Source organism: Neurospora tetraspora (genome assembly GCF_033439725.1).
Source record: "Neurospora tetraspora strain CBS 560.94 chromosome Unknown B0H65scaffold_1, whole genome shotgun sequence".
NCBI lineage: Eukaryota > Fungi > Ascomycota > Sordariomycetes > Sordariales > Sordariaceae > Neurospora > Neurospora tetraspora.
Window position 1 is genome coordinate 1,808,922 of NW_026944383.1, and position 24,694 is coordinate 1,833,615.

General features: G+C 50.7%; 6 protein-coding genes across 6 annotated transcripts; 3 read left to right on the forward strand and 3 right to left on the reverse strand.

Moving 5' to 3' along the window:
* Window positions 1–2,213: 2,213 nt before the first annotated feature.
* Window positions 2,214–3,648, reverse strand: B0H65DRAFT_16880 (uncharacterized protein). The gene has a single exon (XM_062821334.1). The coding sequence runs from the start codon at window positions 3,375–3,377 to the stop codon at window positions 2,253–2,255; it is 1,125 nt and encodes a 374-aa protein (XP_062685924.1). The 5' UTR covers window positions 3,378–3,648; the 3' UTR covers window positions 2,214–2,252.
* A 2,488-nt stretch (window positions 3,649–6,136) lies between these two features.
* Window positions 6,137–8,634, forward strand: B0H65DRAFT_584331 (uncharacterized protein). Its single transcript, XM_062830893.1, has 3 exons — window positions 6,137–7,039; window positions 7,107–8,014; window positions 8,092–8,634. Exons 1-3 carry the CDS (start codon window positions 6,577–6,579, stop codon window positions 8,245–8,247), a joined length of 1,527 nt encoding a protein of 508 aa, XP_062685925.1. The 5' UTR covers window positions 6,137–6,576; the 3' UTR covers window positions 8,248–8,634.
* A 514-nt stretch (window positions 8,635–9,148) lies between these two features.
* B0H65DRAFT_416039 (uncharacterized protein) lies at window positions 9,149–13,702 on the reverse strand (the record flags this gene model as incomplete). The annotated part of the gene is made up of 3 exons (XM_062824021.1): window positions 9,149–12,814; window positions 12,968–13,254; window positions 13,303–13,702. The coding sequence occupies 3 exons, from the start codon at window positions 13,700–13,702 to the stop codon at window positions 9,149–9,151; spliced, it is 4,353 nt and encodes a 1,450-aa protein (XP_062685926.1).
* Window positions 13,703–14,550: 848 nt separating this feature from the next.
* B0H65DRAFT_448855 (uncharacterized protein) lies at window positions 14,551–16,485 on the forward strand. Its single transcript, XM_062825922.1, has 2 exons — window positions 14,551–14,907; window positions 14,972–16,485. Exons 1-2 carry the CDS (start codon window positions 14,792–14,794, stop codon window positions 16,062–16,064), a joined length of 1,209 nt encoding a protein of 402 aa, XP_062685927.1. The 5' UTR covers window positions 14,551–14,791; the 3' UTR covers window positions 16,065–16,485.
* A 281-nt stretch (window positions 16,486–16,766) lies between these two features.
* On the reverse strand, window positions 16,767–18,211 carry B0H65DRAFT_448857 (complex I intermediate-associated protein 30, mitochondrial). The gene is made up of 2 exons (XM_062825923.1): window positions 17,921–18,211; window positions 16,767–17,813 (listed from the first exon to the last, which is right to left on the reverse strand). The coding sequence occupies exons 1-2, from the start codon at window positions 17,997–17,999 to the stop codon at window positions 17,059–17,061; spliced, it is 834 nt and encodes a 277-aa protein (XP_062685928.1). The 5' UTR covers window positions 18,000–18,211; the 3' UTR covers window positions 16,767–17,058.
* A 3,117-nt stretch (window positions 18,212–21,328) lies between these two features.
* On the forward strand, window positions 21,329–24,062 carry B0H65DRAFT_413740 (uncharacterized protein; the record flags this gene model as incomplete). The annotated part of the gene is made up of 7 exons (XM_062823864.1): window positions 21,329–21,407; window positions 21,867–22,182; window positions 22,241–22,370; window positions 22,423–22,513; window positions 22,574–22,761; window positions 22,824–23,135; window positions 23,190–24,062. 7 exons carry the CDS (start codon window positions 21,329–21,331, stop codon window positions 24,060–24,062), a joined length of 1,989 nt encoding a protein of 662 aa, XP_062685929.1.
* Window positions 24,063–24,694: the final 632 nt, after the last annotated feature.

Genomic DNA, 24,694 nt, shown 5'->3' on the forward strand with positions numbered 1-24,694 from the left:
ACTATTTAAACCAACGGCGATTATAACTTTTTAATATATATATTCCTTTCGACCCCGCCACGTTTATACCTATATTTCGGGCACCTATATATAAATAAAAGTACCCTCAACCGCGCTTAAATAACTTTTAAAATATAGCGCCAACGCCGCGTCTTTTAAATTGTATACTGTATTTAAAGGAGGGAATTTAATAATATAATAATATAAAAGAACTATAGCTCTAAAGATTTTATAAAAGTTATAATTAATAATTTTAATATTATAACTAAACTAATAAGCCGCTTCCCACTAAATTTTATTATAAATATATATATCTTAGAAGGTTATAAGCTTTTACTTAAGGAATATCTATCTCGTATTACGTATAGTAATATATTTAGATATTTAAGTAATTAGTTAAATAAAGGGGTAGTATCATATATAATATAAATCGAATAGTTTATCCTCGTAATTATAATAGAGGGTATTACGTATAATAGATTCGCCCTCGTCTTTATTAATATAGACCGATCTATAAATTACTTTATTACTACCTCGACGGCGGACAATTTGAACGATAGTGGCAACGGTAAGAAAGATAGCTACTAGGAACGTAAAAATGCATTATCGAATAAGATATATATCGAAATATTTATTTTTATTAAATATTTATAGTAAAATACAAAATAGAAGGGGGACCCGCGGGGTATTAACAATTCACGCTAACCTAACCTAACCTAATCCATTACCCCTATTAACTAACAAAATACTTCTATTTTTATACCTACCCCTATAAAAATAGAAAACAATAGAATCAAACATCACTATCCCGGATTAAGAAAGCAACAAGACCTTATACAAATATATATAAACATATACAAATCACTGGCAGGGGAGGTACAGCCAAGACTTTCTTATAAGGGGGTTACAGGGGGGGTTACAGGGGGGTTACAGGGGGTTTGGGGGGTCCGAGGTCGGATATTGCCAACTTGTTGATTTGCAGGGGTCGATTTCACATACAAAAGAAAAAACAGCTGGCTGAACCAAACGGGCCCTTATTTACCGGCATGGTATTTCCTTGGAAGAGTGATTGATGATCTGCTGGTCTTTTTTTTCTTCGGTGATGAATAATATCTTTTAGATACTTAAAAAGTCCCTTGTTCTTCAAGATCTGTCCACAAGGACAACCGCATGTTTATTACCCCCGGCCTCGGAGCGTTCACACAGCGAGGAATGTGGGAATGGGGGCGGGGAGCGGAGGTTCCCCGCGTTTTGTTAAATCTGCAGTGGGCATGCCAGATGGTGGTTGTCGTTGGCGCCGTTGATGGATCGGCGTTGAGAATTGTATATTTATCCCGATGAGCCAAGTTTCTTCTTAGACCCCTCCCTCTCGTCTCACATCTTGACCATCAAATCGGTGAGACTTGGAAAGATCATGTGCTTGTTGTTCTCGATGACTTCTTTGGAAATGAGGATGTCAGATCACCACATCGGCCGGTCCCTTTAGGTTACCCCGAGTGACTAAAACGCCCCGGTCGGTGCGGAGAAGCCAAGGTTACGATGAATGCAACGCTCCCCATTCCCCCGCTCCGGAAGGTTGTTTACACCACATTATGTACAGCAAGGGATTTCATGGCGTGATCATGGGGGGCCTTCTCATCCCCAAACTGGCCACTTCAGACTCCAGCGGAAGGTCTAAAGGTAAGGTGAGATCGTCGAGGCCGAGTGGGCGGGCGAGGCACGGGTAATATGGTCGTGTAACCGCCTAGAAATCCTACATATGTAGGGACTCAAGACTGTCCACAGCGATGAGATCTTGTACAACTTCGAGTATCCCGTTCAAGTGTGATGCGGTGTAGATCATGGTTGATGTAAGCGGAGGTGCACTATGGAAGCCAAGTCCAGCATGGCACACAGCGGCAACGACCCGTTTCCGTCCCGCATCATTCTCCGATTTGGGTGAAGATGTATCAGATGTGTTGGCCCAAACGGTAGGCGATGGGCGTCAAGTCGAGTCCAAAGGGACCAACGGCCCAAGGTCAGATCTTCGCCCCGATGCCAACGGTAATTGCAAATCGCTTGCAAAGGCATGCTCAATATACACCCGCCCGCTCATGGTAAATGGCAGCCACCCAGATAATGTCTGCAATATGTCCATACTCCTGACGCCAGTATCCTGGATCCAAACCCCGTGATATCAACCACCCTTATGTGACCGAAGCCGAAAACCCATGGAAGCAACCGAAACAAAACATCACACATTCTTCATATCCTTACTCCTTCAAGCCCAGCATCTCCCTCAAAGCAGCCTCGCTCGCCCGATACCACCTCCCCTTGGCCTCCATCTCATCGTCCGCCCCGCCCGCCTTCTGCGCGTTCTCCCTCCGCCTCTTCGCCTCCCTTGCCGCCGCGCTCACCTGCGTCCTTTTCGCCGCCAAAACCGTGACCTCCATCTGTAGCCGTTCCATCTCTTTTCTCTTCCTCGGCGCCAGGCTCGACAGCTGCTCCACCTGCCTCTCCAGGTCCCTAACTTTCTGCCTCCGCTCCTCCACCAGCGCCGCCGTCTTCGCAAGCGGCAGGTTCATCTCCGGCAGGCTCCCCGGCTGGATGGCCTGCTTCGTCCGCAACTCGTCCACCCTCTTCTGCAGCTCTTCCATCTTTCCGGGCAGCTCCCTCAGCTTGACCCGGTCCAGCTTCACGCGCTCGTACCGCGCTGCGAGCTCGCGCGAGCGGGACTCGAGGTCTTCGACGAGCAGGGCGACTTCGGTCTTGAGCGCCTTGAGCGAGGCCTTGGCGGCCACGTTGCTCGCCTCGAGGTCTGCATTCTCTTGCGGCGTGACGATCAGCGGCGGGTCGCCGACGATGGCGCGTATAAATTTTTCTTTGGTGACTTGTTCGACGTAGGAGAAGCGGAGCTTGGCGAAGAGCTCTTTATAGTGCGCTAGGTCGGCCTCGAGGCTGGCGGGTGTGGGCGCGTCGAGCGCGGAGGAAGCGCTGTGAGCGGAAACGTCTGAGGTGCGCGGGGCAGTGGTGCTTGGTTGCTGGTCGTGTGATTCGTCATTGTTGCTGTTGCTGCTACCGTTGTTCTTGGATGTAGCCGAGTGCAATGCGCTTGATATAGGCTCCGAGATCTTGATGATGGTGATTTCGTCGCGCGTGGAGGCGTCGAGGGCGTCGAGGACTTGGAGTACTTCGGCAGCGCGTTGAAGATGTGCGGTCGGATCTGAAGACACTGATCTCGGTGTCGTTGCTCTTGTCGTCCTTGCTCTCGGCGTCGTTGTTCTCGGTGTCGTTGCTCTCGGCGTGATTGCTCTTGGTGTTGTTCCTTGTGATATCGTGGGTTGCGACGTTGCTGCTATCGCCCCAGCCTCTGGGGGCGGCGTTCGGCGCAGACCCATTGTTGTCCTGTTGATGTTCTTCACCTTTCCCCGCTATCTCCTTCCTCCTGTGTCGTATCTCTTCTCAACGATGGGATTTGCAGGTGACTCGGGGGTTTCGGTGAAGCTACGCGTCGTCGGTATTCCTGGTGCAGATATTCTGGAGATGCCGTGTTCGGGGTTTGATTCGGAGATAGTTTGCCCGTCTGTATGGTTCGGAAGGATATCGGCGGCGCGAAATTGGACTCGGTATGTTGTTGACGTCGAAGTTTAAGATCGCGAAGAACGATGAGGGATCTGTCAGAGGTCAGGGGATCCACTGGGCGTGTACGTGCCCAATTGGGCTAGGATATACGGGATTTATCCAAATACCAGAGCTTCCAGTCTGCAGAGCCAGTCTCACACACATACACACAATCAAGCCACGTTGAACCCATATCGATTATTACCAGTAATATCACAGGATCGCCCTGGGTTGTTGACATTAGCCCCCATAAGGTATGGCCTAGTCCGGGTGCTGGAGACGCTTATCGCTAGTGCATTTTCGCTACCCTAACCCTTATCACTTACACGCAGAGTGCTCGGGTACTTCCGTGACTTGCTCCGAACCTGGAATGTTCACAAGACATCGAACCCTTTGATACATCGACCACATGTTACTCTGTCTAGACCAAGCCACACCGCCCACATGTCGATGGAAAGCACATCGCAAATGTCTCTGTTCACAAACACAACGAGCTTCCGAACGTTTCTTCTTTTTCCATCGACATGACATCATCGAGAATAGTGAGCTGCTCCTAGGGAACCCCATCATCAGTTTATGACTGAATTTGGTAGTCAGTGAGGTTGGGTAACTCTTCGGGTACTGGATCCTTGAACCAATCAGTTTCAGGCTTAGCTGACAACTACCATTGGGCACCATCGAAGAGGGTGCATCCAGAGTTTCCTTGGCTGATGGGGATGGAAACGATGAATGGAGAACAGACGAAACGAAGCTTAGACGAGTGAGGGTAGTGGTAGGTAACGGTGGTGTTGTCTCGTATCTCCTCGCTAGAGACGACGTCTTTTGATCCAAAAACGGTAACTGTTTCGCAGTCATCTCACGACCCACAGAGGAGATGGAGACTTCAAAGACGGAAGCATACCCAGGCTCCCGCGGTGTAGAATGCTGTGAACGTGGTTGTTTTCAAAGAAAGACAGCCGCTAATTTTGGGCGGATACATCAAAAGGTTAACTGTGGCCTCTCATGTCGTGAGGGAAGACTCCATTTGGCTGCAGCGAGTGCTGAAATGGGTTGAGCGAGTGCTCCTGGCTAATCCTTTGGTGACTAGTAGATTCGATTTCAAAAGACACGCAGACGCCACAAGATCGATGTGGATGTCCCCAAGTCCCAAACGAAACAACCCTACACACGAACAATGTCCGCTTTGCAGGAGTTCAGCTTGTTGTGTGGGGAGCCTTATTCCCAGGAACCGCTTGATCGCGGACATGTGGCAGCCTTGATGTTGATGATGCTACCATTCATTCGGAACCTGTGGGCTTTCATCAACTTTAAAAGCGGATGGCGGACCATTGTTTACTATCTGACTGGAGCCCCCCACTCCAAACCACCACTGAAAATGTTAGCTGATTGTAATGTAACCCAGAGATCCATCATCATAAACTGGCCTTGCATCGGGTTGTTGACTTGCCGTGTGTATGCACGGTGATGGGCCTTGCTTCCGGGCTGAAGCCTTCATAACAACACGAAGACGGTGCTGCCGAATCGGATCCATGCCCTATGGCAGTTCTGGTTTTGGCTTTGGTGACAAAAGGGCCATTTCACATGCGGTGGATCGCTGTTCGGATAAAGTTGCTCGAATTCAGGGTTGCTTCCGGCCGACCTTAACGATCCGATCAGGCAGGTAGGGCGCAAGGGATACCTAAAGGCTGTGATTCCTTGCACTGTGTCGCGATGGCACTCATGTTGTTCCTCTACCGCCATTGCTACCAGGGAGCGTCATCTTCTCAGCAGTGTAAGCATAGAGGTACCGTGTGGCTGGATGTTCGAGTTCTTTCTGAGAAGGAGCCATACCGTCGGCAGTGATCCTGCGCTTAGCCGTCCGTCCATGGCGGTCCGTGAAATTTAGCGGTGTTGTGTTACCATGTGGCACAGGGCCTGGCCAGTGAGACAGATCTCGGCACGCTTGATCGCCATGCGTTAGTGATGTTTCCTAGGTAGGATGGACCAGGTCCCTTGTCATGTCGAGCATGATGTGTTGTTGGTACTGTAATAGCAGGAGGCGATAAGGCCACACTGTTTGCTCCCGGGACCGCAGGGTAAGTGGCACGTCACTGTCCTTTCCCAGAGGTTGACTGCATGGCTTGTGGTTGGTGAAGCGTACATGAAGTGGTTGATGACTTGCTTCTGCAAATAAGAGAATTGGGAAATGGGATGGATGAAAGCGGGGGGTCTGAAACTTGGCTGCATTTCTAGTCTGGAGAGGGTTAACGAACGTAGAGGGGTATGGCGGTTGACCTGTCACCCCTCTAACGTAATGATGATAAAGGATTGACATTGACTCTTCAAACCTTTGCGTTATAAAGAATCGAAAACTGAGATGGGAGGTTCGAAGTCGGAAATTTTGAGTAAAATATTTTTGGTAAAATATGCATTGTTGTTCGTGAATTACAAAGTCCACACTACAGCGTAAGAGAATTATTTGATACTACAATTTGACGATAAAATCTTTCCCTAACAACCTGGACAAGTGCTGTCTTCTTTTCACCAATGTCAGCGGGGTTAGTACAGGTACCTATAGTCCAATACAGTCAAATCCTCATGTTCGCTTGTTAGCGAGGAGCATCATTATCGAGGTTGGTGCACCATGTACCCTCAATATCACTTCTCATATTTCGAGCAACAGCCAACCGCAGGGGATAACATCTCCAATCTCCACCCCGATCCTCTTTCTTGCTAGACACGGCCCATATATCGCAACTTGAAAGCCAGGTTTCAGCGCCTCATGCAATGGCTGCATTGTGACAGGGCCCAGAAAAGCAAAGTTCCATCCCCATCAGTCAGCATGCCCCTTTGCAAGCAAAACACGCCATGGCTTCAACTTCCCAAACCATGTTGACGGCATTCTCGATTGATTTCTGGAGACTCTTCCGAGTATATCTTGTTCATATCACTTGTGTCAGTTACCTCGGGAGAGTTTATATGTAAAGAGGACATCCCATGGACGAACTCCTAGTCCCCTTTCAACATCGGAATCGTCACAAGTCGAATGAAGAAATAAAGCAGTGTCCTCCTATCATTACTCCAAGGACTCTTCTACATGCCGACAAATATCAACTCGCCCGTCTCGTATTTCTGATATTCTCTATTCGTGTTACCCCAAGGATCAACAACATGGCGATCTCCCATGATCCGCCCAGCGTCCTAATCGGTCCAGGTGATTTCCACACTGGCCCCTACTACATCATCATTAGCGGAGTAAGTGTACTTCTAAGCCATAACCTCCTTTCCTTGAACTTACAGGCCTCCCAGCTACCGGAACGGACAAGCTGGCAAGATGTCAAAGACTTCATCAAGAGCCAAATTCCGTGGAAACTCGACATCTACGTCAGCATCTTCGGAAAACGCCAGGACTCAGGCTGGGTCCGTGTTATAGGATTCAAGGCGTTCAATCATGTGAGGAGTATGTATTTTCAGGCACAAAAACAATCTATGCCGATGCTCTTACTAACCTCGTCATTCTGATCAAGGAGTTCTTGGGGAGTCGCTTTTCCGAGGCCGAGAGATACTTGCCCATAACCCCGGTTACGACGAGACTGGCGCCGGCCTCGTCCTAGTCAGAGCTCCCTTTTTCAGAGATCGAAGTCTCTTCATCAACCCGGAAGCGCTGGCTGATCCTACTACTACCACCGTATCGGTTCAAGCAGCAGAGGAGTATACCACCACAACCACCACCCCGATAGCATCAAATTCCCCCTCGGAGCAGTCCTACCCAGGAACTTGCGGTACTACCTCAGGGGCACTTTTGGAGCTACCGCATGGACAACAACAATCACAAACACAAGGACAAGGACAGGCACAAACATCACCACCACCACCAGACGTGCAATTCCCCCCCACCCCCCCAAACACCCCCAAAACCTCCCGCTCAATCTCCGAGCCTTCCCTCTCCGGATTCCGGAAACTTGCAATTACATGGAGGGAAGAAGAGAACCCCAAACCCATTGTCAAACCTTCTCCTCCCTCTTCTGCAGGGCCTCTCTCCCCAAGCACCCAAGAAAAAATGGGTTCCCAAATCAAGTCCGAGCTCGCCCCTCTCCTCGCCCCTCTCCTTGCGCGCGGCGGCGGCGGCCCCGTGGACCCTCTCGAGACACTCGAGTGTTTCCCTGGTATTGCGCTGGCGACGTTTAGTTCGCATGAGCTTGCCAGGCGGGCGATCAAAGTGCTGAGACAGTCGGAACGGTTGAATGCGAGACCGGTGGTTGATGAGGTGCCGGAGTTGACAGAGAAGGGGCAGAGAGTGAAGGGGGGGAAGAAGAGGGGAGGTAAGAAAGGGGCTGCTGGTAGGACTGTTTCTGCTCCTGCGGCTGCGGAGGCTGGGGCTGGGGCTGGGGCTGGGGCTGGGGCTGGCGTGAGGGGGGGTGATGATGAATTCCAGGTTCGTAACGAATTCCTTATGGTTTTGGACTCACATACCTACCTGAGGATGTAAAAGACTAATCAGTGAGAAAGCAGACGAGCCAGGGGAAAGATAAAGAAACTACGACGATGGGATCTCGCACCGTAGCCGACGACAAGACCATAACCTCTGCAAGGGGGACTGCCACCACCACAACCGCCACTCGCAAGACTCCAGCCGTGCTTATTGTTAACGGCAGCTGGAAGATATAAAACACGAAACCCCGTACAACTTCAAGATGGGCGTCTCAGCACGGAGAGGAGGCGTCCTGATTGACTAAAATCCAATTAGAATGGAAACAACGATGATGATCAGCATTTGCCTCCTAGCAGACGGATATTAGACTTTCAGACGGGAACGGAGGAAAAAGAATACATACCTGTAGGAACGGTTGATGAGCATGATGAAGCTATGAGGCTACAAAAAGATGCACACAAGACGGAGTTCGGATTGGCATACCCCAAGTTTGTTGTTGTTTGTAAACAGCCATGAGACTGTTTAAGGCCTTTCTTCTCTTTCACTCATTGTTCTCTTCTTGAACTGGAGCAGGCACATGAGACCGGTTTACGAACAATAAATGATCGTAGTATTAGAATAACAACGCTATAATGAATCTAAAACATTTCCCAACCTTGTTGATGCAGGTCTCAACCTCCTCTTGCTTTGCTTGATGATATAGAAAGCGATGGACATGAACCATGCTCTATGATGAATAACGCTCGTGTATGCTCATCCTATAAGGTACCGCTAGGTTTGCCATGTTGTTCCATGCTTTCCCCAAAGCCCTGTTCGCTGATTAACCATGCCTAAAACCATACCACATTCGTAATAATCGTGCGTCCTATAATGATAATCGACAGAGTTGCAACGTAAGGAAACGAGCCTCCTTCTCATGACAGTAACGAAACAAAGGCCCTATGATCTGGGATAATGTCCCCACTCACCTATTCTTCGCCTCCTTGAAAACGCCTATATCGCCGATCCAGTGCCCGGAGAATGTGGTCCCCCATGAAAGTACCCGCGAACAAAACAAATGACCATACCAAACGCCGCTCAGGGAGTAAAGATAAGGGATATGGTGATAGAAAGAGTGCCAGCCGACCAAAGTGAAGATCAGTGCAAACCCTCGACAACCTCATAGGGTTGTTCCTTCCGATACCCTCGCCCGTACTTTGCCGTGATTTCCTCGCCATCGCGTATGTCTCTCAGGGCCACCAGCATCACCCTCCACTTCCCAGTGATCTTCATCACCTTGAAAACCGCCGACGGGTTGACGCCATCATGACGAACCTTGCGAACCCAGTTTCCCATCTGCTGAGGATATAACTCTGCCACCAGCTGGTCGTGAAGATCAGGGCGGCGGACCTCCATCGTCCACTCGTAATTGTTTCTGTTGCTGTCGTGATTGTTCAATTGAGCATGGCCGTTGGGTATGTTTGAGTAATGATGATTGGAGTTGTAAGGAGCGCCTGTCGTGTGTGGTGGCCGCAACTCGCCGACGAGCTCGCCGAGAAACTCATCCGCCTTGAAGGAACCAACCGCACGTACACCTGCACCTCTGGATCCGTCTTCAGTTATGCGCGGGATATGTGGGAGCCTTTTCACCAGACACTTGCAAGATGACTTCTCTGTCGTCATCCGTTTGCTGCTATTGCAGAGGCTGCAGGCCTTCTTGTCTGACTTTGATACAGACATAGGATCCGATGGCCACGGGTCAGTCCAACCGAGCGGTGGCGGCTGTATCCCCCAGTTGTACTTGAGACGGTCATAATGATTCGCCTTGATGAGTTTGAACTGGGACAGAAGCGGGGAAATCTCATCAAGAGACAACTCCGATGTATCCACAGATTCCCAGGCAAATTCTGGCAGTTCCAAGTACTCCCAGATGGACTTCTCTAGTATTTGGCCCATAGCGCACATCCTTCGGACGGCATTGGTGCTGAGCTGAGCATGGAAGTGAGCAAGCTGGTCCTTGAACATTGCCAGTTCCAAGAACCTATTGTCTGAGGGCAAAAGGCACAGGAGCCCATCATACTTCCCACAAATGGTCCGCCAACATTTTCCTTCACGAACGTAGTCGTTGAGCTGGTTCCTACCAGCTACGTCCCAGTTGAGCTTACGGAAAAGCTCACCCCAATCAATATGAGATGATACAGGGCGATCGGAGACGTCCTTTGGACCGTTAGCCTGAGCTGAGGTTTCAATACATTGCGAGAGCTTCATCTTAAAAAACCGACGGAGGAAGACATGTAGCTCCTGGCTGATCTGTTCTGCGTCGTCAATATGATCAAGGAGGTCGAAGCCGCCTCCGGGGATGGATACCGATCTAGAGTACTCCCTCCAATCCCTGATCAGGCCAGCCAACCTCAAAAAGGCTGCTTTACTCCATACCTGTTCAACAGGGGGGCTCTTGGCTGTTCTAAGCAGATCGGCAAGGTGCCCGAAAGAAGTTGCTTCGTTGTCCGGCTTCGTTCTCTTGACTGATGACTGCATTGATATCTCTGCAGGTCTCTTAAGTCCAACTCCGGAGGCCGCTACATTATTCCAAATTGATGGACTCTCCGAAGAAGTTTGATGAACGTAAGATCCGATGATTTGGACAGGAAAGTTACTCTGCTTCAGTGCAGGTGGAGGCTGTAAGATTCCGTATGAAGGCTGCTGAGCACTGAACGTATGCGTCTGAAAATCCCGGTCAAATGCCTGAATAGCTCCGTCGAATGGTTGGAGAACAGGCGGTCCTACAAACCGGATATCTGGTATCTTAAACAGCGGCGTAGGTCCAGTTGCCACAAGAGGAGGTGCTGTCGATTGCTGCAACAGGGGGAAGGTGGCCTGTACTCTCGGATGCTCTTGGTAGTGGTCAACAGAATGACCCAAAGCCTGAGCCTGAGAGGGATTCAGAATCCCTGGCTCAGATCGAACCATGCCGGCCTGTTCTTGCTGTTGTAAAAACATGGCAGTTTGTGAAAGAGGTTGTATTGGTAGAAGATCAATCTCCTCTTGCTCTGGAGTTGCCTCTGGCTCTGTAATAACCTGCTGCACTTCCGGAGCTGCCTGTTGTACTCCTAGAGATGCCTCTGGTTCTGTAATAACCTGTTGCGGTTCGGAAACGACCTGCATTGGGCCACGATCAGCCCGTCCGGAGTCAAAGACAGACGGATTGGCTTCAGATATGCCCGAACCTGGCGGTTCATGGACCGTGGTAGAAACCGTGCTTGGTTTTGAAGGTGGTACTGCTGACTTTGGCTGTTGAGAGTGATAACTATTGACGTCTTCGGGTTTTTGCTGCGGAGGTCCCGAGACTGGGTGTTGTTGTTCACGTTGCTGATCGGTTGCCGGCGCAGAACCCGATGGTATGCCATCATTTAACAAATGGCGCCCCGGGGAAACGGCCCCCGGTTGCTTAGGCTGTGCCATCATTGTCATGGGCTTCGTCTTGGCTGGGAGTGCCATTTTGTCCATAGCCGTCGCATCTGGATTTATGCGAAAGTCTTCGGCGGAGATTGCAAACTGATCGGGGCAGGCTTCGTCGCAGAATGTGTAATTGGGCGGATCGTCGGGTGATGATTCGTATTCGACATTGATCGCTATTGCATAATTTGGGCCAAGATTGAGAACTTGATGGTATGTACCCGGCTCAGTAACCACGGCCTGGCCAGGAACGCAATAGTCAAGTGTATACTCAACCCCCCATTCGTCCAACTTGGCGGGAGGAATATGGCGGCTTAGGTGACGGAGGGCTTGCGAACAGCCGCGCATTTCAGGAAAGTCGTGGCGCATCCGTTCTTCCAGCTTTGCAGCAGAACCCGGCTTCACAAAGCACCAAAACTTATTTTCACCGGCGCGTAACAAGTTCTCCGACCGAACGTGGGCATCTTCTCGATGCATGACCGTGATTGTCTTGCCGGTAAGGTTGAAGTAGATATACTGGGTGTTGATGCCTTCTAGGACTGTCGGGCCTCTGCGTCTCAGCTTATCTCCCGGTGACAGCTCGACATCATCAAATAGCGGGTTGCCGATAATGTACGGTCGGGCTCCATTAGGCGGGTGTGCGGCCGTAGAGTTCCACAGATGCTTTTGCTCTTTCAACGACCAATTTTGCTTCTCGGTCGGAGGGAGAGGAAACTTGGGCCACCTGATTCTCGGTTTCTTCCCGGTGTCAACCTTGACGAGGCCTAGATTGTCCTTCTTGTAGACAAAAGATGTCGCATGGTTCTGATCCGGTCTGCCCATTTTACCAACTTGGAGAGGTGGAAGGTCTCTGACCTGAAGTTTGAAATAGCCTCTGTCCTGGACATCAGGATGAAGCGAGCATTGCTCAAACAGCTCCTCGTTGAGGACATGGACGTCCTGGTAAGTGCAGTCGAAGAGAGGGGCGCTGTCCTTGGGAACGAGAAGCAGCTTGGGAGGCGGAAGCTGAGCTGGCTCTCCAGGCCGTACTTCTACATTATGACTAGTGCCGCAACTTGTTGACGAGTGTGTAGGGATCCTGTTTGTAGCTGGGGCTGGTAAAATGACTCGAGGGGCCGTTACAACGGCGTGTATCTCGTCCTGGGTTGGCGGTTCCGGCTGTGAGCTCTCTTCTCTAGTGACTGCGCCAGCTCCCGCATTCGGGACAGCTTCTGGGACAGCTTCTGTGTGCCGGTGCTCTCGTTGCTGGTATTGTAGCCGGTTTTGCTGGTCTTGTTGAACTTGTTGCTGGCCATGTCGCTGGTCTTGTTGTTGGTGTTGTAGCTGAACTTTTTGCTGGCTCTGTAGCTGGGCTTGTTGCTGATCATGCTGCTGGTCTTGTCTTTGGGGCTGTAGCTGGATTCCTTGCTGACCGTCTAGCTGCTCTTGTTGTGGTACTGCTTGTTGGGGTTGTAGCTGGTCTTGCAGCTGGGCATGTAGATGGTCTCGTTGTTGGCCTTGTAGATGGTCTGACAGCTGCACCTGTTGTTGTACTGGTTGTTGTGGTTGTAGCTGGATTTCTTGCTGGCCTTGTAACTGGTCTTGCTGTTGGACTTGTTGCTGGTCATGTTGCTGGTCATGTTGCTGGTCATGTTGCTGGTCATGTTGCTGGTCATGTTGCTGGTCATGTTGCTGGTCATGTTGCTGGTCATGTTGCTGGTCATGTTGCTGGTCATGTTGCTGGGGCTGTAGCTCGGGTTGTAGCTGGACTTCATGCTGAATTTCTTGCTGTCCTTGTGGATGGTCTCGTTGTTGGCCTTGTAGGCGCTCTTGTTGTTGTACTGGTTGTGGGGGCTGTAGCTGAATTTCTTGCCGACCTTGTAGTTGGTCTTGTTGTTGTACTGGTTCTTGCTCTAGCTGCACCTGTTGCGGCGGTTGATTCGGTTCAACACTCTCGGCGGGAACAAACTGTTGTTGATGGTGGACAATGGATGAGACGTCGACGTTGGATATGGGAGTGTGAGGACCATTGGCCAATGGCTCTGGAGGGATGTCTGAGGATGGGAACGGCAACTCAGCCACCTTGGTTGACACATAACCGATACGAGCTATGATCTGTTCAAATAGATCTCGGGCCGCTTTAACATCGGGCGGTTTGACTTTTCTGATCGGGGTTTCTCCTTCGTCGAGGTAGCGGCGCAGGTCATGACTTATCCGGGCCAAGTCATCACAGATCGAGTCGACGTTTCCCCGTGGTGGTAGACCCTGGCCGTCCATCGTTGTGTTGCACGAGGTTGTGAGCCCGGAAGCTCACCAGAGGCCGAAGTTGGGTTGCCGCAAACCAAAAACGATGTATAAAGCCGCGGGATCGACCGAGGTGCAAGTGGAAGCGGGACGGATTCCACAAGCGATGGAGGGGAAGGGATGAAGTGTTCGAGGTGAGGTGGTGCTCTGGCCCGTGACGCTGGAGTGGGTCAGTAAGTCGATCAGTGGAGGCGCATGCGGTCTTAGGGCTGACCTAAATCGAATCTTAGCTTCCAGATTGCCCTAAAAACTCGGAAGCTTTCCGGCCGCTGTGGAGGAGAGAGGGAAACTGGCTGCACGGCCCGGGCCATCCTCGAACGTGAACCTTTTCCGTTTCTATGTTTCGTGTTTGTTCATGTACAAGATGGTAGACAATTGTTTGTTTTTGGGAGGAGGAAATTACATACGAATACTAGTTCACAGGCGGGGGACAGCCTTTCCTTCCAATACGGATATTACACATGACCGGGCAAGTCCAGTCCAGGGTTGTTTCCAAACGAAACCCGTGGTTTTAGGTAGAGGCAACTACGTCGGGCGTGTTTCCCTTTTCGCGCGCCCTAAATCTCAACGGTCAAAGTCGGTCAAATTCAATCCATCAGACCCCTTCTCCGAATCGCAAAATTATATGGAAATTTCCGGCTTGACCTGCCATCCATCGCTGCAGTGGCCTTTATGCTGTGGCAGCGAACCCCTCAACTTTGCAATGCGTCGGTCGCGGGGAGAGGTGTTTCCAGCTTTATCGATAAGGCAAGCCTCACCGGTCAAACAGCCAAGACCTGGAGCTGTCGGGTTTCCACTTCTGCTGCAATCGATAAGCGTAATGCGCCCCACTTGATTGCAACCTTGTGCTTTCTCCTTCTGGATGCCTGCCGCGCCCCTTGCTTGCATCGTCACTGCACTGTTGGATCTCGGTCGTCGAACTCGGCAGCCTGGATGTCGCAAGACGGGAACTTCCCATTTTTTTCATAAACACTTTTAGTTCTCCATCAATTCTTTATCTACCCCCTTGCCAATTTGCTGGCAATTTCTGAAACCAATTGTTGCAAAACACCATTGTTTGCCATGGGCAACGATACCATGATCACGGATGATTATGTCGCCGAGCTCCTTGCCAAGGAAGCGAGCGAGGCCTCGATAAAGTATTCCTCCATGGGCCTCGAAGCTTTCAGATCGACAAAGTACGTTTGAATCGCCGCGACACCGGGAGTTGAACCATTCATGACTGACCTCCCTTCACCAAAGACCTGCGAACAAGGCAAAGCCAAATACCAACTTCTTGACTCGCATCATTCGCGAAACCGACTCCCACAATGCCGCAATCAAGGCCAAGGAAGCCGCCGAGGCGCAGGCGCGACTGTCCGGCTTAGAAGAAGCAGAAGAGAAGAAGCGACTTAAAACCAACCCTTCGCTACAGGACATACGACGACGGCAGTTAGGCGCAATATCCTCGTTACTTTCCGGGCAAAAGCAAAGGCGTGGGACTGAAGAAGATGTTCGGTCGAGCGCCAGAACGACGTCTTCCAAAGATCACAAGGACAGGAAATCTAGCGACAAGGAAAAATCGAAGCGGGGCGAGAGTCGACGTTCGGATAACGAGGATACAAAAGATACATCGCGAGAAAGGCGCCACCACCATCACCACCACCGACATCATAAGGATGAAGAGAGGTCCTCGCGCGAGGAACGGCGGCACAGAGACAGATCCAGATCGCGCTCTCCACGACACCGCGAGCGCAGACACCGACATCGGTCTCGTTCCCCGCTCAGCAGCGACCAAGAAGGCGCGAAGCACAGCCGCTCGTCGCTCAAGTCCCGAAGCAGCAGATCCGAAAAGGAGAGCCGTTCCCGCAAGGACCGTGACATAATTCCAGAAAAATCATCTACTCATAGACGACACGGCCGGCTGGCCGAAAAAGAGCTATCCGAAAACGAAGATTCGGACCCGCTTGAGGACCTCATCGGGCCAGCAGCACCGCCTCCTGTTGATGCTTACCCCCCACCTGTTCGCACTCGTGGAAGAGGAGCAGGAAGGGGCGGAGCCGCCATGGACGGAAGATTTGCGAACGACTACGACCCAAGTGAAGACATGCAGTTGGATGAGACTGACCTCAAGGTCTCCAAGAATGACGACTGGGATGACATGGTGGAATCTTTCCGTGACCGGCAAAAGTGGCTCAAGCAGGGCGCGGACAGACTTCGGGCTGCTGGCTTCTCGGAAGAGGACATCAAAAAGTGGGAAAAGACCGGTCCCAATGGGGAGAAGGATATCGAGGATGTCAAGTGGACCAAGGCTGGGGAGAAGAGGGAATGGGACAGAGGCAAGGAGGCTAACTAGGCGAAATCACTTCCAGCGTCAAATTTCAAGATCTGGAGGAAAAAACTGGCAAGCAACTCGTTTACATCATGTTGAGGGGCGTTCTTTGTATTATTGGTATGGGTGGCTTCCTTGGGGTTTAGCATTACAAAGGGAAAGGTGTTTAGGCTGCTAAAATGCGGTGATTCAAAATGGTCGCCTATGGGATTTTTTTATGGTTCAAGCAAGCGTAATATCACAGGGAGCACGGCACATTAGGGGTTCAATGATATGTCTTATTTGCTTTTCCTCCTAGCCCTTTCATGTGATTTCCCTCTGCTGCTCAGAGGTTCTAGACCATCTCGCTCGTCTATGTGGGTTATTAGACTACACTAGTTTTCTAAACGTTCTGACTATTTTCCTGATTGTGTACCGGCCTATAGTAGCTATACCAATGCCAACAAAGACTCTTTCAAGGACTGCAAGAAAACCAAGTTCCGTACATTGCTTCCTTAATGTGAAGTGTTTAATCTGCTCTTTTGCTGGCCGTCGATGTTCCAGCAAAGAGCCTTGTAGTGAAGTGACTGGGTATAATCCAAATTCGTGATTTGCTTGCAGTATTCATCTAGGAATTCATACAAATGAGCACACAAAATAAACGAAGGCTTCACACAGCCAGATATTCTAGTTCGAAAGTGTCTTGATCTTCACCCTACTGCAGAGTTTGGTTCCTCGGACATGTACTTGGCACAAATAGCATGTATGTATCCTATAACAGTCTATCATGTAAAATTACAAGTTCATTGACAATAACAATACTACAGCCAGCTCAAGTGCTCCTAGAGCAAACCATATCCTGCATCTGTCGATCTACCCGCGCTGTCTGCCTCAGACACTTGAATATCGCGGTTCTGTCGTGATAACCTCCCTTTCCGGTTGATCAAAAGCCTTACAGTATAGTGTATAGCGTTCAGTCCTTTATAGCCAACAGCCCAACTCCACCTCGCTACTGATGAACAGACATATGCCCCCCCTCTCATTCCTGCTCCAAAGGTCCCCACGTAACCTTGACCTTCTCACCATGCTTATTCTTGAGCTGAGTCTCCGCAACATCAGTTTCCACAACTCCCGCCTCATCAAAGTCATTAGTCGCCCATAACCTCTCAACGCAGAGCTCATACGGCCCGGGCTTCCTGTCCGTAGTCGAGAACCCGATCGACAAGACCTTCTGGCGCAGCATTCCCGTCTGCGGCTCGATGACCTTGCCATGGTTCGTGCGCACGAAATCGTTCCACTTGATCAACACCGTCTCCCACTGGCCGGGCTTCACAACAAAAAGTCGATGCTGGTGCAGATCGAGCGGCACCACCGACTCAGTCCGGACGTTGACAAAGTAACTGCGCGCGTCCGTCTTGACACGCATAGCGAGGTAGGCGTAAGGGTCGATGTCCCACACGCCGCGGCCGAAGATGGTGGGAGGGCGGTCCAGCGTCCGGAAGCCGGCGTAGCCTGTCCGCGAAATCTCCCGCCGGTCCGTGGGCAGCTCTAGCGAGATGGTGCCGTGGAAGCGCGCATAGCTGCCGGGGATCGGGGTGTACGGTTTTCGGTCGCCGTCGCCGGAAGTGGTAGTGGGGATGCCGTTAGGCGGGGGAACCCAGTCGAGATGAGCGGTCGAGGAGCCGCCCACGTCGGCGTCGGAGAGGAGCTTGCAGTCTGCGACTGACTCGGGCGTCTGGAAGTTGTGGATCTCTCGTGGCCCCGTGGCGCCTTTGATATTCTCGGATTTGGCAACTGCGAACAACCAACCAACCAACCAGTCAGCCCTGTGTCAGCAACGACGCTCGAGGTTCAATGGTGCATAAGAGCTTGAACTGGGGAATGGGTTCGGGTTCTCGTACCGATGTTGGTCAACCGCGAGAGCTCGTCGAGACTCCGGCTCCAGAAGCTCTTGAACGGGAGGGACTGTGTTGCGCGCATGGTTGTCTCCTATGCTCGTCCAACGGGCCAGCTCGAATAGACGATAAACTGATAAGGGTGATGGAGCCAGTCGGCTCAATACCCCGGGCGCATTTCTCAAAGTTACGGAGGCACTTGTTCAGGAACCGGGACGAAGAGGCCGGGGTCGGTGGGTTGGCAGTCTCCAATTCTCCGCATCTGATCGGCAGGTTGAGGAGCTTTGACCTTCGCGCACGGCATGTGCAGTTAACCCTAACCCTTAATACTTTGGCATCACAACAGGCTCGCATCAATCCATTTTTTATGTCATTTGCAATTGCGCCCGCTTGTTATGTTTGGTAAGTCTTGGTTAATTCTTTGAGTAAAGTAGCACACGAAGGAATGTGAGTGAGTGTATCACCAGAAGGCACTACTGTGCGCTTGGTCTCGCGAGCCTGAACGATGTGAATTGGGGACGTCACTGCAGCTGTGTGTGGATGCGGCTCCGCTTTTCATCGGCAACTTCCGAATGACACCTGGCTCCCGCAACGACATCACATCAAGTGGTTGACGAAACAACATCCATCGCTCAAGCTGCGTTTCCGACTTACGAGACTTTCCATGGCTTCCTTGTTATTTGTACAAGATCAAGCGTTTGATTCTGTTGCAAAGCTCCATTCATGTCTGGATTCGTGGTCCATACCACAGAAAATGAGTTCATTGCCGAAGTTCTCGGCAACACCAGTCACCGAAGTTCTTCACTCCCATGTCACTTAATCCTCGACCATCACACTTCAGTTGCCCAGGCGTTTTTCAATACTCGTGGTCATGCGGACTGGCATCTATCATTTTCTTCACGGGTCATACTCTCCAAAAAGAACTCTGTGTATGATATCCTTTGTCTGCTGGCCGACACAGTGGCATACGACACAGGAATCAGTGATTGCAGTACTCGTTGTCGCCCAGCAAATCCGCGACATGTTTGTCATTCGGCCCTTCGACCTCGTCGGCGGAACAATGGGCCTTCTGTCATCAAGAGCGAAGCGACACATGTCCTGTTTGAAACCTTGCCCTGGCATCTGCTTACATAACCAGCATTCCTTCTGCCATCAGGCTCGTACCCTTGACGAGACACTCCTCGATATGTTGAACTCGGGCACCGGACAACATGCGACGCTTTGCTGGTCTTAATGTCTTTTTTACTGGCCGTTCAGGCGTTGGTGTTTCTTGCCTAACCGTGCTTGGGACCAAACTTGTACGTTTGCTTCTCCTCAATGTTTTCAACAACATCGAAGAATTACTCCACAGCGGCTTGCGATCCATGAGGGGTTTAAGGTCATCGAAAGAACTTATTCAGTGTGGCAGTGTTCTTCCAGTGTTAGACGATTTGCTTCAGTCGATTTGACATCTCTTACCGCTATTTTCTTCAGATAAAGCTCACCGGTACTGAGACATCACCGCCAGTCGATCTTGTTGGAAATACCTTCATCCGAACACGATTTCGTGCAAGATTACGGTCTTGATTGCGTCTCACAAGCGGTGATGACCAAATAATTTCAAGATGATATCGTCACTTTCTCCGATAAACGTAAAGGATTGCCCCCGAGACAGGTAGTCTGCCAAAGGTCATACTCCCATTATCCCGAAAGTTCGCTTCATTTCGATGCTGTGACCCTTATGATATATCTTGCTGTGACGCCCTTCCCAGTCGTGCTTCGCTCCCGCTCAACCTCAGTCCCTCAAATTTTGGCGGTTCGGACTGTTTGCGCTTCAAATCATTTACCAAACTATCGTTGATGTCGGCATTACTATTTCATCCTTTTCGACCCGCAACTTTGGTTTGGAAGACTGACAATCATCTATAGCAAACTTTCTTCCCATCAAATTATGGGAAGTACCCAGTGAGCCTGTCCAACACTTGTACTTTCATCAACTCGACTCTCACCCCACGCATACCTATTTTCAGATGACGTTCAACCCTCAGATTCAAACGAGAAAATTGACGGTCAGTCTGGCATTGGGTCCCTGATCAAAAACTACGGTGAGATATTGGAGAGTACTAGGTACTCGCTCCACAAGATTTGAAATTGCGGGTAGTTTGGGATGAACGAAGATTCTCTTCCAAAGGTCACCTCAACGTCAGGCAAGAGAAACCCCACTTTCCACTCAGCTTCGTCAATAACTTAAATATTCCAAGCCTCCCCCTCTTCTTCTCCTCCTCCTCGATTACGACTTCTAGGTCGGCCTTCTTTTATTGTTCGACAGCTTCCACAAGAAGAACGGCTTCCAGATTCAAAAATTTGTTGAGTCATCACCCAAAGCGATGACCCATCAATATGCAGCCTATCCAAATCCAGCGATCTAGGCCCCTTGTCATGCTCGATTTGGCCTCTATTTCCTCGAGGACCTTGACGGCCATACCCACAAGGGCGGTTTCAAAAAAGCAAACAATGGGTGCCCATATCCAGCCCTATTGATAAGCAACGAAGACCGTTTATTGGACGTGGAGAACAATAGGTAGGTCCTGGGTTGAATTTGGGACCCACCACAGTTTCCCTCCCCAGTGTCCTTTTTTCTTCTAACCCATGGATTTTTTTTTTTTTTTTTCCACCCAGAACTTTCTTCCCCTCGCCAACCTTGAATTACTTGGAGAGAAGGTTCACTTGCCATCGCCAATCTCACGAGCGGAACTTTGCCTACATCTACCTCCTCATCGCGGTTTGGCTACAAACTTTTGCCGCGTCACTCTACCAATCGCTGTCCATCGGCCTTCAACAACGCTTGCTTTTGCGCAGCGTCGACCACTTCCAATCGCAACTCAGCCGGTCACCAAGCGCGCAACTTGGGCTTTCGCACAATCGCATCAACCATCTAGCTTTCCCAAGGCGGGAGAAACAGTAAGTGGCTTCATTTTCCTCATGTTTGCTTTCACCAGCCCTTGCGACCCAGGATTCCACGTATTTGTACTGTTCGCACATAATGCACAGATGTGGTTCTCTGGCTCCTTCCCTTTCCACAGCAACTTCCATCTGGAGGCGCACCTTCCTTGTGTCTGCAACCACATTTTCCGCGATCGCGGACGAGACATCAAAAATGAACCCCGCACTCTCGAAATTTTCTCCTCGTCGACAAGTTCTACTCTTCCGTCTTGGTTATTGGACACTCTTCTTCTTTCCTCTCAATGTCTTGCCGTGTCTTCTACAATACACCTTCTGTCCCCATTGGACCTCGGGTTCGGCTCACACCTTATTGCCATTGCACTGCCGCGATCTGATTCTTTCGGGCTTTTCTCCGATCTGTCGGCGTGCCAGTAGCGTGCTCACACTTTTCATAGCAGGCCACAGAGGCATTCCATCTCGACCAATCTCCCAATGCCGTCCGTCATCAACAACGGGATGGCAACTCACGATGACGAGTCATCGTTGAGTTTCTCAACGGAGTCGTCAATCGGTATGTGTTCCCCTTCTTACTCAGTCGATCTTTGTTTGGTTTGATTACCTTTGCCCACGACTAAGTCGTCGCATGGGCTATGGGTTTAATATTTCCTTAATGAAAGAGAATGGACAAAAGAAAACAGATTTCCTGAGCGAGAACAGTGGCCACAACGAAACGGAGTGGCATCCGTCGAGTTACCAGGCACACCGAAACGGAGTGGCATCCGTTGAGATACTAAAGGCACCAACACGGGGTGGCACCCGTCAAGATACCAAAACAGGCACATGTCAAATACTCTCAGCAGACTCAGGCAACTGTTTACGCATGGAAATCAGAAATTCAATCACGGCGTTCTCAAACATTTACGTAAAACAAGGGTATCAAAAAGGCCTTTTGGGAGAAAGGCGGTTTGCGACATGGTGTTTGTTTGATGGGCTTATCACACTTTTGTGCATACTAACTCTGGTTGTCAAGACAATGGTGGAGGATCGCAGGTCAACACTCCGTCTGACGCCTCCGAGTTTGGAGGCAACAAAGGGCAGTATCACACCAGCATTACGCCCACTCGTGCTTCGCAGAGCTACCCCGTTGGTATCATGGCTTCTGGCAACACACCGAAGGCCAACCTGCAGCGTCGTTCCGTCACGTTCGTAGAGCCGGACCCGCCTGCCAGAGAGCATTCCCGGATCACGTACACCATGGTCAACAACACGCCTCCTTCCACGCCGAAGGATGATACATTCGACGCTCAGTACCTTTATCCGCCGAGCGCTTGTGTGTTTGTGGCAAAGTAGGTCATGATTTGTAGGAGTGGGCACACTCATCCGCTAACATATTTTGTTGTTCAGTCTTCCTGAAGCTCGGGAGGATGAAGATCTTCACGCCGCGGTTACCAAGGAGTTCAGCTACTTTGGATTAGTATACGCCAAGATTCGCCGCGACCCCTCCAACATGCCATTTGCCTTCTGCCAGTATACAGTACGTTGATCTTCCCCATCTCTGTTGAAGGGTTTGTCTGACATATAAATAGAATGAAGACCATGCGAAGGACGCGGTGATCAACGGAAAGGGTATTATGATCCTTGGTCGCCCTTGCCGAACCGAGATGGTCAAAGCCAACCGTAAGCTGTTCTCTTCGAATGTCTTCCTTTTCGGGTTTCCGCATACTGACGATCACCCAGGCACCTACGCAATCAACAGACGTGATCACAGAGACATGACTATCGATCAAGCCACTCGCGTGCTTGCAGCTCACGGAGAGCTCAGCAAGTGCTACTTGTTGCCCGCCGAGCATCAGCAGGAACTCAGCCTCCCCCCGACTGTTATCGCTGAGTTCACGGTCTTTGACCCAACTCGCGACATGGGCATTGTATGTATCACATTTCCATTCGCTGTACTTCGCTCATATCAGATGCTGATTCTATTTGTCAGGTCGCCAAGGAGAACCCGGACTATCGGATCGTACCGTACGATGAGCAGAAGCGATCCATTACACCGCCTCGCGACCCGAACAAGGAATTCCTCAGGCAGTACGATGTCGATCGGCGCACCTTGTATGTCGCGCACTTGCCGCGGGACATTGAGGAGACAGAACTGGAGGATCTGTTTAGTCAGGCCGGCACCATCATCAAGTGCACCGTCGTGAGGAAGGACGTCCCTTCTTACTATGGTGTTCGCCAGAACCTCTATGCTTTCGTCGAGTACGAGCATATCGGCGCTCCAGATGAGGCCATCAAGCGCTTCGTGAGTGTTCATTTTCGTCGTGAACATGAGTTTGTTGCTAACCATTGAGCACAGAGAGGTTTTGAATTGCGCGGCCATCCCTTGAAGGTCGAAAGGAAGACCACCAAAAAAGTTCGTCGGATGGTTTCGTCTCCCTTGATTAACAGGGCTCCTGCCTCTTCCGACACGTACAGAGGCGGCCCTCGCACCCCTAACACGCCGTCAAGAAGCACTTTTGCTCTCAGATCCGCCATGAAACAATCGAGCGTCCCTGAGATGGCGGCTCAAGGGTCAGAGTCAGCTCCTATGTTGCTGGCTTACTCATCGGAAGGATCGCCCCCTCAGCGCAGGAATGCCCACGCAGCCCACGGCTTCCACCTCACGGATGGTCCTGCTATGAACGATACTTCTATCCACAAAGCGTCGACAGAGCCGCTTGCTGTCAAGCCTGTCAAGTCGATGCCCAATTTTGCTGCACATGGGGTTCACGGTGGTGCTATTCCTGCCAACGAAGTCCCCGCTGGTGTCTTTCCAGGACCTGCTGCCAATGGAGTCCCCGGTGGCGCCGTGCCGGGACCCCAGTTTACAGCCCTGCCTCATCCCACGGCTGATGTGAATGGTAGACCGATTCATCCTCTGCAGCCTTTGCCTATCACATCCTGGGACCAGCCCCAGCCCGCCTACCCGCACGTCGGCTACATTCCGGACTGGGATATGCACGCGTACATGACTGGGATGCCCGGCACTGGCCCGGTCTTGCCTCCCAATGTCCAGCAGGCTCCTCATGATCTGGTGATGCATAACTGGACTCCAGAGTTTGCGCCGCCGATTCCCCTCGAGGCCGTTCCTCGCGGATTTGTCTGCTCACACTTCGCCTACCATCCCATTACGGGACAGCACTGTGCCGTTTGGATTCCTGCGGCTGCCCAGCATCCCTCGGTCTATTGAGGAGATGGGAGCCATCACGACTGGTCTATTTTTGCCGACTCGGTTGTCGCTCTAAGGTGCGAGCTCTCCACAGTGCCTACAACACTTGGGGCTTTCCTACTTTATTTTGACGACTTTGCTGGTATACCTTGATGCTCCAAATCCATTTCTTTGGCATTTTCCATGCTGTCTTGAAAGACAGGGCTTCTCTGGTATACCGAGATGGACCACGTTCTGATAACTTATCGGCATATTTCTCATTTTCGGTCAATTTCTTTGTTCGCCATGGTCGTATCTTCCTTCTCGATTATGTTTCAACCGCCAGTCAACCTGTTTCCGCGGACTTGTCAAAATCATCGGTTATTGCCAGGCATTGGGTTCGGCGTTTTACCTATTGCGGCGTTCTTCCTTGGAGTTGGGCGATAAAGTCATTTGCAGCGACTTGGGCATATGCTGGTTTCGGCGCTGGGTGGTTATACCCTGGTTGTGTTTTTCTGGTTGGTGTTGGTTGGAAGAATGGTTGGTCTGACCTGGCTGTTTTCGACGATTGTTGGTACATTTGAGTGGTTGGCGTTGGCGCAGTCTGGTGTCTGCGTCCGCATGGATTTGTTTGATTAATGTTGGCGTTTGAGTATTGGCCGGAACGCCTTCTT

Coding starts and splice junctions, on each gene's coding strand:
- B0H65DRAFT_584331 (XM_062830893.1), top strand. CDS start 6,577: ATGGACGAACTCCTAGTCCCCTTTCAACATCGGAATCGTCACAAGTCG. Junction 7,040..7,106: donor GGCGTTCAATCATGTGAGGA/GTATGTATTTTC, acceptor ATTCTGATCAAG/GAGTTCTTGGGGAGTCGCTT. Junction 8,015..8,091: donor GGGGTGATGATGAATTCCAG/GTTCGTAACGAA, acceptor GTGAGAAAGCAG/ACGAGCCAGGGGAAAGATAA.
- B0H65DRAFT_448855 (XM_062825922.1), top strand. CDS start 14,792: ATGGGCAACGATACCATGATCACGGATGATTATGTCGCCGAGCTCCTT. Junction 14,908..14,971: donor GAAGCTTTCAGATCGACAAA/GTACGTTTGAAT, acceptor CCTTCACCAAAG/ACCTGCGAACAAGGCAAAGC.
- B0H65DRAFT_448857 (XM_062825923.1), bottom strand. CDS start 17,999: ATGCGCGCAACACAGTCCCTCCCGTTCAAGAGCTTCTGGAGCCGGAGT. Junction 17,814..17,920: donor CTCGCGGTTGACCAACATCG/GTACGAGAACCC, acceptor GGTTGTTCGCAG/TTGCCAAATCCGAGAATATC.
- B0H65DRAFT_16880 (XM_062821334.1), bottom strand. CDS start 3,377: ATGGGTCTGCGCCGAACGCCGCCCCCAGAGGCTGGGGCGATAGCAGCA.